Genomic DNA, 15,508 nt, shown 5'->3' on the forward strand with positions numbered 1-15,508 from the left:
ACGCTACGCCGCTGGATACAGTGGTACCTCTGGTTACGTACTTAATTCGTTCCGGAGGTCCGTTCTTAACCTGAAACTGTTCTTAACCTGAAGCACCACTTTAGCTAATGGGGCCTCCCGCTGCTGCGCCGCCACCGCGTGATTTCTGTTCTCATCCTGAAGCAAAGTTCTTAACCCAGGGTACTATTTCTGGGTTAGCGGAGTCTGTAACCTGAAGCGTATGTAACCCGAGGTACTACTGTACAATATTGTCTCAAGAAAGCAATGCCTTCAGGTTTACCTTAGTGCTTAACCACTACTGGCACTGTGATTGTTCCATAGTCCAAGAAACAAGCTTCTCATCTGGTTCAGAAAAAACTTGTTTCCAAATTGAGATTGTGTCTGTGGTCACTCCGATCTGTCACATCTTGAATCTATGGCCAGTTGCAGCTTCCTGGAACATGTCTCTGTGTAACTCTCTCATCAGAAAACACAGCAGTTTCAGTCATGTAAACACTGAATTGGTCCTGCATGTCAAAACACATACCTTATTTCACTTGTAGTGATCTCAAGTCTGACAGGGCCTTCCTTGTTTGCTACTTTGCTCAGTCAAAGTGGTTTGGAAGTCTGTATCACCACATCCATGCTTTTAACCCTTGTTCATTGTAATGTATTTGGTTCTTAAATTTAAGCCAAAACAGAAACTAAAGAATGCTATTCCAGGCCTTGCTGCTCACTGCATTTGCTCTTTGGTTTCCCCCAATGCTCAAATTCTGTGCCATAGCTCATTCTTCTTGCGATTTCTGAACTAGTGCTGCACATGCCTGACTACTTGGGATTTTCACCAATATGTAGGATGATCCTGATGATTTTACTTTTACCCTAATCTTCCGAATCTTGATATAAATATATCTAATACACTACAAACCTTCCATCTCCTGCCACATTATAAAACTAACCAACACATTTATGTCCAAGTCATTTATTTTCATTTATCAGTTCTTCCTGGAACAGTACAAGTGGTATCACCAACATATTTTTTAAGGTGGCTGGGTTTGAATAAAGAAATAGAGCAGAAGTGTGTCTGGTGTATGAGAAGGTAGATGGAGGTGGTCAGTTCTGTTTGTTGTTGTTTAGTCGTGTCTGACTCTTCGTGACCCCATGGACCAGAGCACGCCAGGCACTCCTGTCTTCCACTGCTTTTATATCGTATGTCTGTCAGTATGTTCAGTATACCAGAACTAAGCTTGTTGCAAGCTAGTCAGTGCCCATGCTCTTGGAAGTGACTTTGTGAATTTCTCGAGGAAGAAACATCAATGGCAAAATTATTTTGGTTAGCCTTTTCAAACCCCACAAAACCCCAGGACTTGACAGGACCATAGTATACAAGTAAACAAAACTCACTTTGAACACATCTTTAGCAATCTGAATTAGTGGGGAAATGACATAAGCAAGAGCTATGGAGGGCCAACAGATAGATTTATTTTGCAGTTGTTATATTAATCATCACTAGGCTTGCCTCTAGGACTGAGTTGTTTATTTCAATGCCTAAGGATACCATTCTACCATCAGACTTTGATGCCTTTTATTATCAGAAGGGGTCACATCTGACTGTACTTCCTGAAAATAGAAGATGTCAGGGAATTCAATAAATGTGACAATGTCATAATACCTTTACCTTACTAGATTTTAAAATAAAGGGCACACCTGCCCTCCTGAACATCAAGTTGCAGCTCAATCAAATGGGTGGGTTTTGGTGCATAAACGTGTCAACCTGAGATGAGCTGGCCAATTTTTCCACTACTTCACAGACGCCCCCCCCCCCCCTTTGTAGATATTGAATTGTATCTGATTAAGTAATGCTCAGTGTAGAACCACTGAAATCAATGGACTACTTTAGTAATAGTCCAATAGGACATATAAATGAAAGTACGTATTCTCATAGTGTATAGTTACAGTAAACTATGGAACTTGCTGTGATGGCCACCAACTTGGATGGCTTAAAAAGAGGATTAGACAAATTAATGGAGGAGTAAGCTACTGGTAGCTTCAAACCCCGATGGTTATGTTCTGCCTTCACTGCTGGAGGCAGTAATGCTTCTGAATACCAGTTGCAGGAAACCCCAGGAGGGGAGAGTGCTCTTGTTCTTGAATTCTGCTTGTGGGTCTCCCACAGACATCCAGTTGGCCACTGTGAAAAGGATGCTGGGCTAGATGGTGATCCAGCAGGCCCTTTTTATGTTCTTATGTTAGTAACTAAGTTAAGCCCACTGATTTCAATGGGTCTGCTCATATGATTTAGTCAGAGAGAATCCATTGCTCCCAATGTTGCAAATCTATGCTACTGTTGTAAATTGATGACTTCTGAGCTAATCTACCTTAGAATCATAGAATTGTAGAGTTGGAAGGGACCCAGAGGGTCATCTAGCTTAAAGCATCCATGACAGATGGCCATCCAACCTCTGCTTAAAAACTTCCAATGAAGGAGGGTCCACCACGTTCTGAGGGAGTTCGTTCCTCTTTCAAACAATTCTTACTGTCAAAAAGTTATTCCTAATTTTAGTTGTAAACTCTGTTGTTGTAACCTTGCTTGTTTAAAATAGGCACTGTGCTTCCACCCAAGGGCTTATAAAAATAAAATCCTGTGTGATCTGTGACTAGATTAAGAAAGCATAAATCTCCCTTTTAGATCCAAACTACAGTTTTATAAAGGAGATGCATGGTTGTACATTACAAAAGCCTAGAATTTATTTTGTGAAAACAAGTAATTTGGACAGCTGTATCTAGACTTCTTGGTTACTTAACCTAACAAGGTAAGAATAAATTAGGCTGCATCCATAATACCCATCTGCTTGTGCAACAGAGCTTCCAATTTCACTCCCCCGAGCTCCCAAAAATTGCTCCATAGGGTTCCCCAACTCTCTGGAACAGATTTGGGGGGGCTGAAGGGAGAACTGGAAAGAGCAGCTCTGTTGTGATGTCATAATGTAGACCATAATCTTCATATCACAGTTTACCTTACAAAAGAATGAATTTTTTTTTACTAATGAATACAGTACTTTGCACATTATCATTAAGATACTGAGCAGGGTGTGCTCAACGGTACACCTCAATGCTTTGCATTTATAGATGCCATTCAGTCTAATACCTGGCAGCAGCAGTCAGAGTTCAAGTACCAACAGTGTGACTTTCAGAACTTAGCAATTACTGAAATATAATTTCAAGCAGTAGAATTTATTGGACAAAACACTGGTATTCAGCTTTTAAATGGACACATGAATTCAAGTTTGGCGTAAATTACTCTTTCAATATGTGGTTTTTAAATGTAAAATAGAATGTCAGACTTTCCTCCAAGAATCCTTATAGCTTAGACTTAAACATACAGCTTTAATAATGTTTCTATGGCATGTGTTGGACCTGCAAATGAAAGTCTCATGTCATTTTAGAATTTTCACATCTTTATTCCACTGAAGACTGAAAACATGAAGATATCCAAATGGTCAAGTTATTTATCTGAAGAAAACCCACGGAAAATACTATTTTACAAACTGGGGAAAAGATTGATACATTTGGTAGCTGGATCAATATTGCCATGAGTTTTCTGGCCGACACTTTCATGAGATGTCAGTGAGTCTTCCTCTAATGTTCCTGCAGTAATAATGTCATTTCGTTATACACACTGCTTAAATGTTATAAATGGATAGCATCTAGTGCTTTACATAAGACTATGTTTATTATGCATGTAAACTCTGGGGGGGGGGAAACACTGAAACATGCTTGTGTTAAAAGGTAACTTTTTCACTACAATTTACCTCTTTCTGTCGTACGCCTAAAGGTTTGGAATGTAGGACAAGTCTTCTTGTAAGAAAAGTATGCAGAAGGTCAAGCTACTTTTAGTGCTGTTGCACAAACAGTTGAGGCATTTCCCCATTAGCAGTAAGGGTATGTGGACGGAGAAACGTAGCACCTGTTAAGCTACAGCTCTACTTGTCAGATCTAGATCAGTTCAGAAGAGAACTCCCATCGTGTTCTAGAAATGTGAATGTATGAGAGAATTAATAAGATCCCAACACTGACTTGCATAATGTCCTATTTGCACTCATTTTTCAGAAAATGGGATACAAAAGATAGCAAAGTACTCAGGTTCTCAAACGTGATCAATACCAAGCTTTGTGAAAACAGATTGCAAATCCTTAATCTTGCAGTGCTGTTCAAATGTTGAGACATTTGGTGGCTGCGTTAAACAAACTATTAGTCTCCCAACCCAAATCAGTCAAAGAAATATTATGCTGCAATTTAAACATAAGCCACACAAATAAAAAGTTCAGGAAATTACTAACTCCATCATAGAATTGATCTTTAGTACTGATTTATTTTAAAATGCTGCCTCAAGATTTAGATGTGCAGACCTAAGTTTTACTTTAGAATAAACACAGCTGTGGAAGGGGCAATGAAATACAACTTTCAGGGTTCTCACCATATATTCTGGACAAAGCAAAGTTACACTGCTTATAACAATCAGTAAACATTTTAAAAAGTTGCTCATGACAAATAGTATTGTACTTTTTCTACTTGCTTTTGTATAATCATCAACAGTTACTATTTAGTGAGATTGCAAAAGAACAAAAAACAAAAACTAAACTAAACTACTCTCCAACAATAAAATTTAAGTAAAATGCTTACATTCATTTGAAGACAAGTCATATTATTATGCTGTGTAGATAGCACATAGGTGTTTTCAGCTGTAGTTCATCTTCAAATTTACTATTCCTGTGCAAAAAGAGATGAAAATGTTTGCACTATTTACACTTTGGGTTTTTAAGCCATTTAAAATTAGAATTAGAATTCATAGAGCAATAAAGGAGTTCATAAACCAGAACTACTTACTTTTTCTTCTTTACGTCTCTCCTTGTCTTCATTTTCCATTGTTTCTTCTTCATCTTCCACAAGCCCATCCCCTTGGTATTTGTCATGTGTCCACTTTGGACTGCTACCTGATTTTTTGAAGTTGAATCTTCCTCTGCTACGCTGGAAAGTGCCACGACCTCTTCCTCTTTTAGCCCAGTAATCTACACCATCATCTCTGTCATCATGCTAGAGTAAAACATGGATTAACAATGGAAAATTAAGCATCTAACACACTTTATTTGGAAAAGTTTAAGCCACCTGCTTCACACAGCTAAAAACTGTAGCTGAGTCATTTGTTCTTGATGTTCTGAAGCATACAGACATACAAAATTGCCCGATATCAAGTTAGAATATTGGGTCCATCAAACTCAGCATTGTCCATTTGGACTGGAAAGCTTGCGCAAAACTATGTCTTGGGTACAGGCATCTCCCAGAGCTGCTACCAAAGATCCCTTAACAGGAGATGCCAGTGATTAAATTTAGTATGTTAGATATACAAAGCATATGCTGTGCCACTAATCTAAGGGCCCTCATTGATTTGAAGGGACACAGAACAGATTATTCACAGTTTTAGGTGCAACAAAATATCTTAGTCATTTGCACAGGCTTCTAAACTTCTGCTTGTCTGATTCAATATAAATTGTCTATATTTCAATTATCTATACTACACCCTTGGGTTTACCAGTACTAATTGATGGGATGCAAAAATGTATGGGAAGAAACAGTAAATAATGGGTTAATATACATATTTTCTGAAAAGTCACATGGCAGATTTTGCTACATCAAAAAAAATCAAAGAAAACTAACCATGCCTACCATATCATTCTCTCAATTTCCAATGTTGAGGAATGAGTGTGGTTGCAACTATAACTTATATAGTCAAAACTCAGAGGAACTTTTGCAGAAGTACAAAAAAACAAAGTGGAGGATTCCCAAAACAGCCCAGTTAGGGCTAGGTATGTACAATGCCTACAAATGTTGGCTGGCTGCTGGAGGAGGGGGAAAGGGGAACAAGCACTGTTAACATTTTGTTGCAGATTACACTTGCATTACATTTTTTGATTTTCATCTATAAAAATCTGCCAAGTGAGCAATCAGAAAGATTTTACACAGAAATGCCAGTTCCCAATATTGACATAGTGTAGACCATGAAACAGAAAACAGGACAGACAAGGCTATTCAGATATAGCCTTGACTTTCTTCCCAATGCAAACAGGCTAAAAACAAGTTAAGGAATTGCAAAGCCCAAATCACTTTGGATAGATGACAGGAATTCATTGTCTTCCTTGAATGGATGCTTTTACTTTCCCTCCAATAAATGAATTGCTACTGGAAATGCTATACTCTGGGGGCAACCCTTTGGGGGATAAACTTGCCCATTACCCAATACTGGACGACCAGGCTATCACTGATAGGGAAGGCATAAATAACTCTTTTGCCTCATAAAAGCAGCACAAAGTTATGGTGCAGGTAAAGTTTGTTGTAAACATTCCCCCCCCCAAAAAAAAAACCCGGGTCTAAGGGGCATCAGGAGAATACAATGCAAAAATGTGCTTTTCTTTCTAGTCATATATTGACCAAAGGCTTTGGGTCAGGGAAGCATTTATAACTTCCTCAGGGCCTAACAAGTACTTGGGGGAGGCGGTCGGGGTGAACAGGAGGGGCAAGATTTTTATTTTTATTCAACTGAAACCAGTGGTGCTATTACTATCGGTTTCTCTCACAGCTCTTATGCAAGCCAATCTCCTTACAGTTGAAGGTATTACAACTGTGAAATCTGCTATAGAATAAGGTATTTACAACAGTGTATTGCAGGAGTAAGTCAGGCACCCCAAACTCAGCCCTCCAGCTGTTTTGGGACTACAACTCCCAACATCCCTAGCTAACAGGACCAGTAGTCAGGAATGATGGGAATTGTAGTCCCAAAACATCTGGAGGGCCGAGTTTGGGGACGCCTGTTGTAAGTGCTAGACTTTCTCTCCTTTTCTCTTCACAACTGACAAGCAAGAGGTTGTGCAAAAAGACCTGTCTTCTACAGCTAGTCATTTCTTATCAGCCTATGTAGATGGATATAAAGGCAAGTATGAGCTCTAATGCTCCCCCTATAGGACTCTTAAGATTCTTCAAATGATAGAAGATGCTTTAGATATTGCCTACATAAATTTGCTTATAAGACAAGCTTTGAGAAAAGATGCATGCATAATAGTATGGCACCCACCAAGAAGTATTTCTTGCTTTTTGGGGTATATTCAGGATCCCATTCCTCCTCCTTCGGTCTCTTTTGAAAAGTAGTGTTTGAGTTGCTGGGACCAGTATTTGTTCCAGCAAACACGCCTCTGGCTCTTCCTCTGCCCCTAATTCGAAACTGATTAACCAAAGCATTTATGCATTTAATTTGTTTACACAAAGCAAATGATAAATTCCTAATGCATGAACTAATATGCTTTGTTATCATTCATCAGATAATACCACACACAAATGAAGTGGCTTATGGATCAATCTACAGAATTTAACTGCCACTTTAAGGTAATGGCATTCTAGCTAGCAGAAGAGCGTTTACATATTTTTTTAAAAAGGGGCGTATCCAAGATAACACTTTGAAAAAGTAGTATATGATAGTGAGAAATTTCTAATGTCTAGTAGTCCATAGAAAACACAAAATTCAGCAATTTTTGCTGGTGCTTCTAGTTCTCCAAAGAAGCAGCTTAAAAGCCTAGCTTTGAAGGATGGAGAAATTAAACACATGTGTTCGGGAGTTACTGTTCTCTTACTGCACATTACATTGAACAATCAAAGTCTGGTGGTCTAGAATATTCAACATAAAAAGCAAGAAAGGAGAAAAAGTAAGAGACATGGAAAGAGCCTAGATTTTTTAAAATGCATTTTAACTGAAATAGCACAACAGAGATGTAATAGGAAAAATACTTTCAAGTAACTTTAAAAAAGTAGCATTAAAAAACAGTCTTGACCTTTTTCTAGTTGCTGGCATGGCAAGACCCACAGTTCTGTCCAAGTCATAGCTGCCTTTCAATGTTTCATACACTATCCCATATAGAAGGCTCATTTATAACAGGAACTATATGGCACAATATTACTTACACCAAAAACATTAAATGATTATGTATTCACTCAAAGCCATTAACTAAGGTATAAACCACATTAAGTAACTAATTTGAAGATTTTGGAAAATGGACTTTGGTAACATTTCTGAAAAGATAAAAAGATTGTGGTGTAGTTTTGAAGCAGATGTGGAGGAACAACTGCTATAAGGAAGAAAAGAATAGGTTGCCTGAAGCTTAGGTTCTTAAATGTACATAATACATTTATATTAAGTATGTAAATTCCAAGTCTAATATATAATATGGGTAAACAGAATTTTCATACAGGATTGCATTGCTAGGGCAAGTGCATTGTATTCCCCTTTAAGTCCACTCACATCATGTGAAGAAAACAAACCAAATTATTGGGCGCCAATTAAGAGTCTGCTGAAAGACCAGCAACTTCCGGCTCTTCTTTCCCAAATCTTTCAATTCCAGCTGGTCATTACAAGAAACTCAAGTACATGAGCTTGTTTCCTCACCCCCCTTCAAACCCCTTTTGCTTCTGTGTGTCTCTCTTTCGATCTAAAGCCCAAGGGCAAGGACTACCTTTCTGATGATTTTTGTAAGTCACACCAGAGCCTTTTTTTTTTATGAAGAGCAGAATAAAAATACTTTAAAGAAATAAAAGAAAGCACCACTAAATCATCTCTCTCTAATATACTTATTTGCCACCAAGTAATAGTGTTTCTTAAAATTTAAAACTGGACACACCCTCAATAATAATAACCAGTCCCAATTCCATCTTCCCATTTAAACTACTAAGCTGTTAAAATGTTGCTTTATATTTCACAGCATACATGTCATTCCATAACAAGAATGTTATATATCCCTTTATTGTTGATTATATTCTTGTGTAACTTCTTAGGTCACTTTTTACAAATACTGGTTGCTCACAGTCCAATTGAACATAAGAATTTCTTGTAATTCTTTAAAGTACTTTGCCCTACTTTAGGTACCCTTGATAAACTGTAATATTTTACTATTAAGAATTTAGCTATCCTACCCTATTCTGAAACAATGAAACCATAAGCACAGCAAAGAAGAGAGCAAACAACAAGCCAACTCTGGATTATTTAAATCTTGCAGTTTTAAGGGCCTCAGGATTTTGGCATTTGCAATTAATGGGCATTACTTAACTGTGACTACGTGTCACACAAAACCAACACCTTACTAGTGAAGTTTGGGTTGGGTAGAAGTAATCCATTATTCGATTTGGCCTGCAATGAGATGTAGGCAGTAAAAATGCATCTTGCTCTTCCCCATAAAGAACTCTCTCATCCCATTTTAAAGCACATGATACTATCCAGAGTGTAATGAACTTTAGCCCAATACAAATAAGGCAACTGCTTTAAAATTGTATACACCTGTCTCTCATGCCAATCTCAAATAATGGATGACTTGGCTCCTTATTTGTCACTGAACATGAAAGCCCAGATGGCACTGTTTTCTCTTGTAGTCACACATTACTCTGGTTAATTTGGTCCCTCCTGCTCAAAACACTGCTCATGATTAAAAAGAGACTAGAAATACAAAAAAGTAAAACAAAGAATATGGACAAAGGAATACACACAGCAGAAAAACTTACTCCTTAATTAAGTATCACCAACAAGGTAGAATATTCTGTGAGAAAATTCACAATCAACTTTTCAAACACTTAAAATCATGACTACCAAGCATATGTGCAAGCTAATGGTAGAACAGAATAGGAAACACCGCAGGTGTGGCTAGATGTTTATTGTGCATATTTTTATTATTTTAAGCCAAAAAAGATAAATATATCCCTATCTAGGATAGGATTTTATATATTTCCTCCTTGCAAACTACATTTCCAGCAGGAACTTCTTCAAAATGCACTTCCATAATATTTCACATAAAACAACTAAACCCTAATAATTTGAATGCAGTTATTACAATTATGACTTTTTTTAAAAAACAGGAAAAGTATGGTAGAAACTCACAAATGTGCCTCTAGGTCTTCCAACTCCTGTAAAACCTGGGTATTCTTTCTGCTCGTGATGGGGTTTAAATTCTTCATCTCTTTCTTTCTTGCTGTCCTTTTCTTCTCGGGAACTGGATGAGGAGGAAGATGGGGAGGAAGTTGAGGAAGATCGAGAACGGTCTTGCTCTCTTTTTTGTTTACTGAAAAATAAGAAACCATACTGTTTGCTGTAGCATCCTATACATAGGATTTATTTTCTGTGCCCATAGAAGCTATCCTCTTTTCTTGTTTGAATCTAACGTGCAGTATTATTACACTATCCAGTTTCCGTCTATAACTCTTTAACAGCTAATGGCTCATAGCACCTAACAAGGAGAACCTATTAGCCAGCAAACTAATTTAAATATATATGCATGCTTTACAATGGAAGAGAGAATAAAAGGTAGGGGGAAATCCCCAAGGGTAAAATTCTAAAGTGATACTATTTCATTTATTTTGTACATCTTACCAAGAAGCAAAAATTGATATTGCCTTTTTGCTATATAAACCCAGGGTGCAGAAATAATCAGCAACTGATGGTTGTATGGACATCAGTGTAAGAAAGTAAACAGAAAGTGCAAGTAAATCCATGATTATGTAAGTAAGAGCAGGAAAATATGATCTTCACATTCAATTTCCCCAAAGCAAATACATTTGGCATTGATTTTACAGTTTTTATAGACTATAATACAAATCCCCAAAGGTAGATATACCTGAAGTAATTCTTATCACTGCTACAAGTTCACATTGAGTAAGTTGCTTTATTAAAGACTAACCTGTTCCTCTGAGCCCACTATCTGTCTTGAGGGGGGGAAATAACTCTCACCCCCCCCTTTCCCACATTAAGCCTACATGTCAGTAAAATTCTCATAATCTGGGTGTTATGAGTTGAAAAAGTGCGGAATCAAGCATAACGAACCAAAGTTCTTACACAAACTGTTTACAGAAATGTACTGCATTGAAGTCCAACCTCCTGATGTAGCCTGGATAATAGGACAGATTAATTTGTCATTTTTTTTCAGTGTTAGCTTGCTATTCCAAAGTTTTTGTCCTCATCCACCATAAGCCGTGTAAAAGACAAATACATTTTTGCTGTAAAACAAATAATTTTAATTGTTTAAATTTAGATGTTCCATTGTACAGTGATAACTGAAAGCAATTAAGCTTATAATTACAAAAGTCTAATTAGAAGCTAAAAGCCTAGTTATGGGAGCTAAGCCTTTTACCTGTCATCTTTGTAAGATTTATAATCCTTGTAATCCTTTGGAATTTTCTCCTGCTTCCTTGATCCACTGGATTCCCTGGAACCTTTAGAGTCTCCTCGTTCTTTACTTCTTTCTTTTCTACGACGGTCGATGTCATGTCGAAGATCTGCAGCATCACACTTTAATTTTTTATCTCCCTGGATCAGAAATGTGCAGTGTTTTAGTATTAAAAACCCTTAAGAGAATGAAATAGGAAATCAACCTCTTTGCATGCAATCCTATACATACTTTCCTGTAAGTAAATCATAATGAACCTAGTGGGAATACATCTAAATAAACAGGCATAGAATTCCATTGTTACCCAGCTATGTAAGCGATATTCCCTTTCCCAATAGCTCTTTTGCACATTTAGTAGAATGATCTTTCACAGAAGAGAGTAAACTTGCTTGAATTGGGACTGAGAAGTTATTCTTACAAAAAGAAAGCAGACCTGAAAGAAGCTTTCAAGTGTTATCCAGGAACAAAACTTCAATATAACAACATCTTTAACAATTACGAGGACAGTCTAAAGAAAAGTTTATTTTACATTCTTCGTGGATAACATTGGTAATTAATGGATTGAAGCCAGAGGTAGGATACCACTCGTGAAACAGGGCTTTCTGGATATCACACCCCCACCCACCCCCACTTAAAAGAAAAAAAAACTGCTCCTGAGAGTGAAAGACTTTAGTGCGACTGGCAAATTCGAGAATTAAGCAAATTCAGAGAATCCATTGTCTATTTTTCTAAGAACAAAAAGTACAGTAATCCTTTTGTGTCAAAGTGATAAAATGTCACAATTAGATTACACAAAACTGGTCCACTGAATCCTTCGAAAATGATCAGAACTAGGTCAGACCTATTATCACTTAAGACATAAAATGATAAAAGCACAATTTGTAAAACATGCCTCTTGGATAAAGGGCTTGGATGCTTTAAACCAAAACTAAAATTAAGAATATCAATTTAGAACCTACTTTCTGAGTTTCTTCTTTAAAGGCTCTCTCTTCTCCCGCTAAACGGGTATGCTTCCTCAGGGCACTTGGAGAGATGTCAATCCTCCTAAATGCAAGATTTTTAAAAGTAATAATTATGGCTGCCAACATTCATCTCTGTCAAGTGGAAAACTGGAAACACAAAAGAAGAAGTGCCATTGTGCAGTCTAAAATTGAACCCATTTAAAAGTACAGATACATCTCAAGAATAAAACCCATAGACCTACCAGTCAAATCAAAATAACAACAGCTACACATTTCCACGAAGTTAAACCAACAGCAGTATTCAAAAACCACATAATGCAACATTTTCTTTCAGGGGCAATTTCAAACTAGAAAATTCAAATGCCTTTTTACATTAACAATACACAGACATAGCAACTCCACACAGAGAAAAACAAAACCTGTAGTTCATTTGACAGGTATCATCATTCACTTAAACACACATAGCTAGAGTTAGGGAGTAATGTTTTATATCCTATTTAACTTTTTGCAAACTTAGGCCTTGAGTCAAAGAGCTGTATATCAGAGAGAGCCCCAGCGAGAATTCTAATTCTCTTTGAGCAATTGCCCTGTATGTACTTTTGTAACTACATACAGTTTGTGATACAGTACAGAGGATAGCTATGGAAAAAGCACATATAGTTCCCTTTGCTCTTTGTATCCTGGCCATAAAGTTTCATATCCCCTCCCCAACAGGCCCAGGCCATCCATTAGCTATGCTGAGACCTTCTCTTCAGATGGCAGACTGAGAAGAGTAGCATATTCACACACTGTCCCTCAGTCTGGTCATCCTTCTATTTAGCACTCAAGGAGTTTCTACAAGGCTTTTAACTGGAACTGGGTCACCCAGCCTTGTTCTAAGGAAGAGTAAGCAGTTTAAAGTTTAAAAGTAGTACACTGTTAAATTTAAAAGGTATTTGCTGGCTGCCATGGGAATGGTACACTGGGAAGCAGTGCTGGCTGTGCCCTCAGGTACCAGGAAATTTTGTGCTGGTCCTGCCAATATACACAATTACCATTTAAACTGAATGAAGCATTTATTGATTTACTTACAATATTTCTATACTGCCCATCAACAAAAAATTCTCTGGGCAGTTTACATATAGAAGTTAAGCTATGAAATGTAAAAATAGAAGAAAGACATAAAATATTAATCAATTAAAACAGCATCAGAAAACAACAATAGTGCACAGAACTTAAAAATACACTAAATCTAAACGACATTTGAAAATAAAAAAGTATTCATTTGGCACCAAAAATACCACAACCTTTTTGGAGATAACAGTCTACAACTGGGGCCTCACCACTAAAAAGATCCTTTACCCAGTGGCCACCCACCTCACTTCATTGGGTGGGAGCACCTACAGACAGACCTCTGAAGATGATCTTGGGGTCCAGGTACATCTACACGGGAGGAGACTATCTTCAGTCAATACCAACACTGGGCCCAGAAATTGACTAGGAGTCAGTGCAGTTAACAAAGCATTGGTGTTCTTTTTGTCCTATTTTAAACCAGCTGGATTTTTTGGACTGTTTTCTAAGGCAACTCCATATATATCTCATTGTGGTATTCCTACTGCTTGCCTTTCAGAACTGCACTGTAAACAGGCCTTTATACATCTGGAAAGGTTCAGCTAAATAACACTGAGAATACAGTGGTGAACATAATTTTTTAATTTAGCAGCAACACTCCCACAGAATAATCTCAATAGAATGATCAGGTCTCAGCACAAGTCTTCATTTCTCTGCATTTAAGCTGTCTCCCATCTTGTTTAATTGCCCTCACCATAACCATAACCATAATAATATCCTGCTTCTTCCCCAGAAACAGGTATCAGTATAGCTATATACCAAATGCTGCCCAGGTTCTGCTAAGGAGAAGGACACCTGGGCACTATGATGTCAACTGCCAAGTCATCTCCATATTCTACAGAGCAACTAAGGCTTCAACAGCAGTGCCAAACATACCAGAAGTCCTACAGAGCCCCCATTAGTCTTCAGGGGTGACCCATTTCAATAGGTCTCCATCCATTCACAGGGGGGAAATCTAAACCTCAAGAGGAAGTAACCATGACAAGGGATTCATGTTAAATTCCCCACTTTCAAATCTCCAACCTCCTGCCTTTTTGAAAGAAAGAAAAACCCAATCAGGAGTGTGTCCTGTTACAGAAACATTTTCAATTCATGAAACATTTTTTTATTATTACCAGACTTTAACAATTAAGTATGTATCACATCTGATCTGGCAATTTCCCCCAATAATTTCTTCTCCATAAGGAACTTGTTGTTTCACTAAGAAGTTACTTATCTTTTGGAGAGTAACTAGTATTTCAGCTCAGCAAGAAGCAGAGAAAATTATGTAATACTGCACCTGTGTATTTCAGGACTCTTTTGCCGGGTGCTATGTTCTTCAGTAGACTTCTGATAAGCAGTGAACCTCTCACTTAGGGTCATTCCAGCTGACTTGAAATATTGTTCTGTTGGTTGCAGAGGACAAATACTGTCTAATTTCACTACACACACACACACACACACATACATATATATAATACCAAACAAGGATGTAAAAGAAGCAAATGAATTCTTAAAATATACAAGACACAAAAATAACATTTGTCCCCACATCTTTCTCAAAGTACAGCAACAGGTAACCATTGTATTTTACAATTTTCTCTACACATACACTCTGCCCAGTACGACTACGAATTAAAAAAAAAATAACTTTTTAATGCCGGAGACAGTTCTTTTTGCCAAACATTTTTGCTTTGTGCCCAGAAGAGCAGAATACATTGCTGTATTTGTAGAGGAAAATATTACAAATTTAAAGAGAGCTTATTTGGTTATTTAATTAATTGATAGATAGATATAGAGCTAAGTGTTCTTCATTAATGTTGTAACCCTACACACGTTTATATTAGCGTAAGCCCTCTTAAATTCACTTGGACTCATTTCTAAGTAAACATATATAAAATAAAGATATAGGAGGTTTTTTCCTTAAAAGAAACACAACTTCTTCTTTTCAGACCAGAATGAAGACCTTAACAGCTGAATATATTTAAACATCTGGCATCTTGGCAAACTTGGTAGCATATTTAAAAGTTTCCTTTTTTTAACCCAAGACCATAAAATTAGTAACACACATTACATTTTGAAAGACCAGTTCAACAGATGTTTGAATGTAAATGTAAAATAGAAACACGTGTAAAATTATAACGGACTGTTAAATGCTACAAATAAAGCAAGCTATCCGCTTAACAGGTCAATGTACATCTGTATCAACTTACCGCCCAACATCCAGCA

The 15,508-nt window shown here is 37.3% G+C and overlaps 1 protein-coding gene and 1 long non-coding RNA gene across 14 annotated transcripts in view; one reads left to right on the top strand and one right to left on the bottom strand.

Annotated features, from left to right (window-relative positions):
* On the top strand, window positions 1-3,737 carry LOC308473929. The gene is made up of 2 exons (XR_013984414.1): window positions 1-1,192; window positions 2,110-3,737. It is a non-coding gene; the product is annotated as an uncharacterized lncRNA (long non-coding RNA).
* Window positions 3,420-15,508, bottom strand: part of BCLAF1 (BCL2 associated transcription factor 1) — a 24,301-nt gene continuing 12,212 nt past the window's right edge. For 3 of the 13 annotated variants that reach the window (XM_080999566.1, XM_080999564.1, XM_080999565.1), the window contains 6 exons: window positions 14,580-14,685; window positions 12,188-12,272; window positions 11,193-11,368; window positions 9,947-10,127; window positions 7,106-7,252; window positions 4,831-5,073 (listed from right to left, as the gene is read on the bottom strand). In XM_080999566.1, the coding sequence (XP_080855692.1) occupies window positions 4,846-5,073; window positions 7,106-7,252; window positions 9,947-10,127; window positions 11,193-11,368; window positions 12,188-12,272; window positions 14,580-14,685 (923 nt within the window). In that variant the 3' untranslated portion in view covers window positions 4,831-4,845. Of the gene's footprint in view, window positions 4,750-4,830; window positions 5,074-7,105; window positions 7,253-9,946; window positions 10,128-10,897; window positions 11,059-11,192; window positions 11,369-12,187; window positions 12,273-14,579; window positions 14,686-15,508 lie in introns of those variants that run through there. The other 10 variants (XR_013984346.1, XR_013984347.1, XM_080999568.1 and 7 more) reach the window with 10 other exon arrangements.

The sequence above is a fragment of the Podarcis pityusensis genome (genome assembly GCF_964106645.2).
Source record: "Podarcis pityusensis genome assembly, chromosome: 3".
Taxonomy (NCBI): Eukaryota; Metazoa; Chordata; class Lepidosauria; order Squamata; family Lacertidae; genus Podarcis; species Podarcis pityusensis.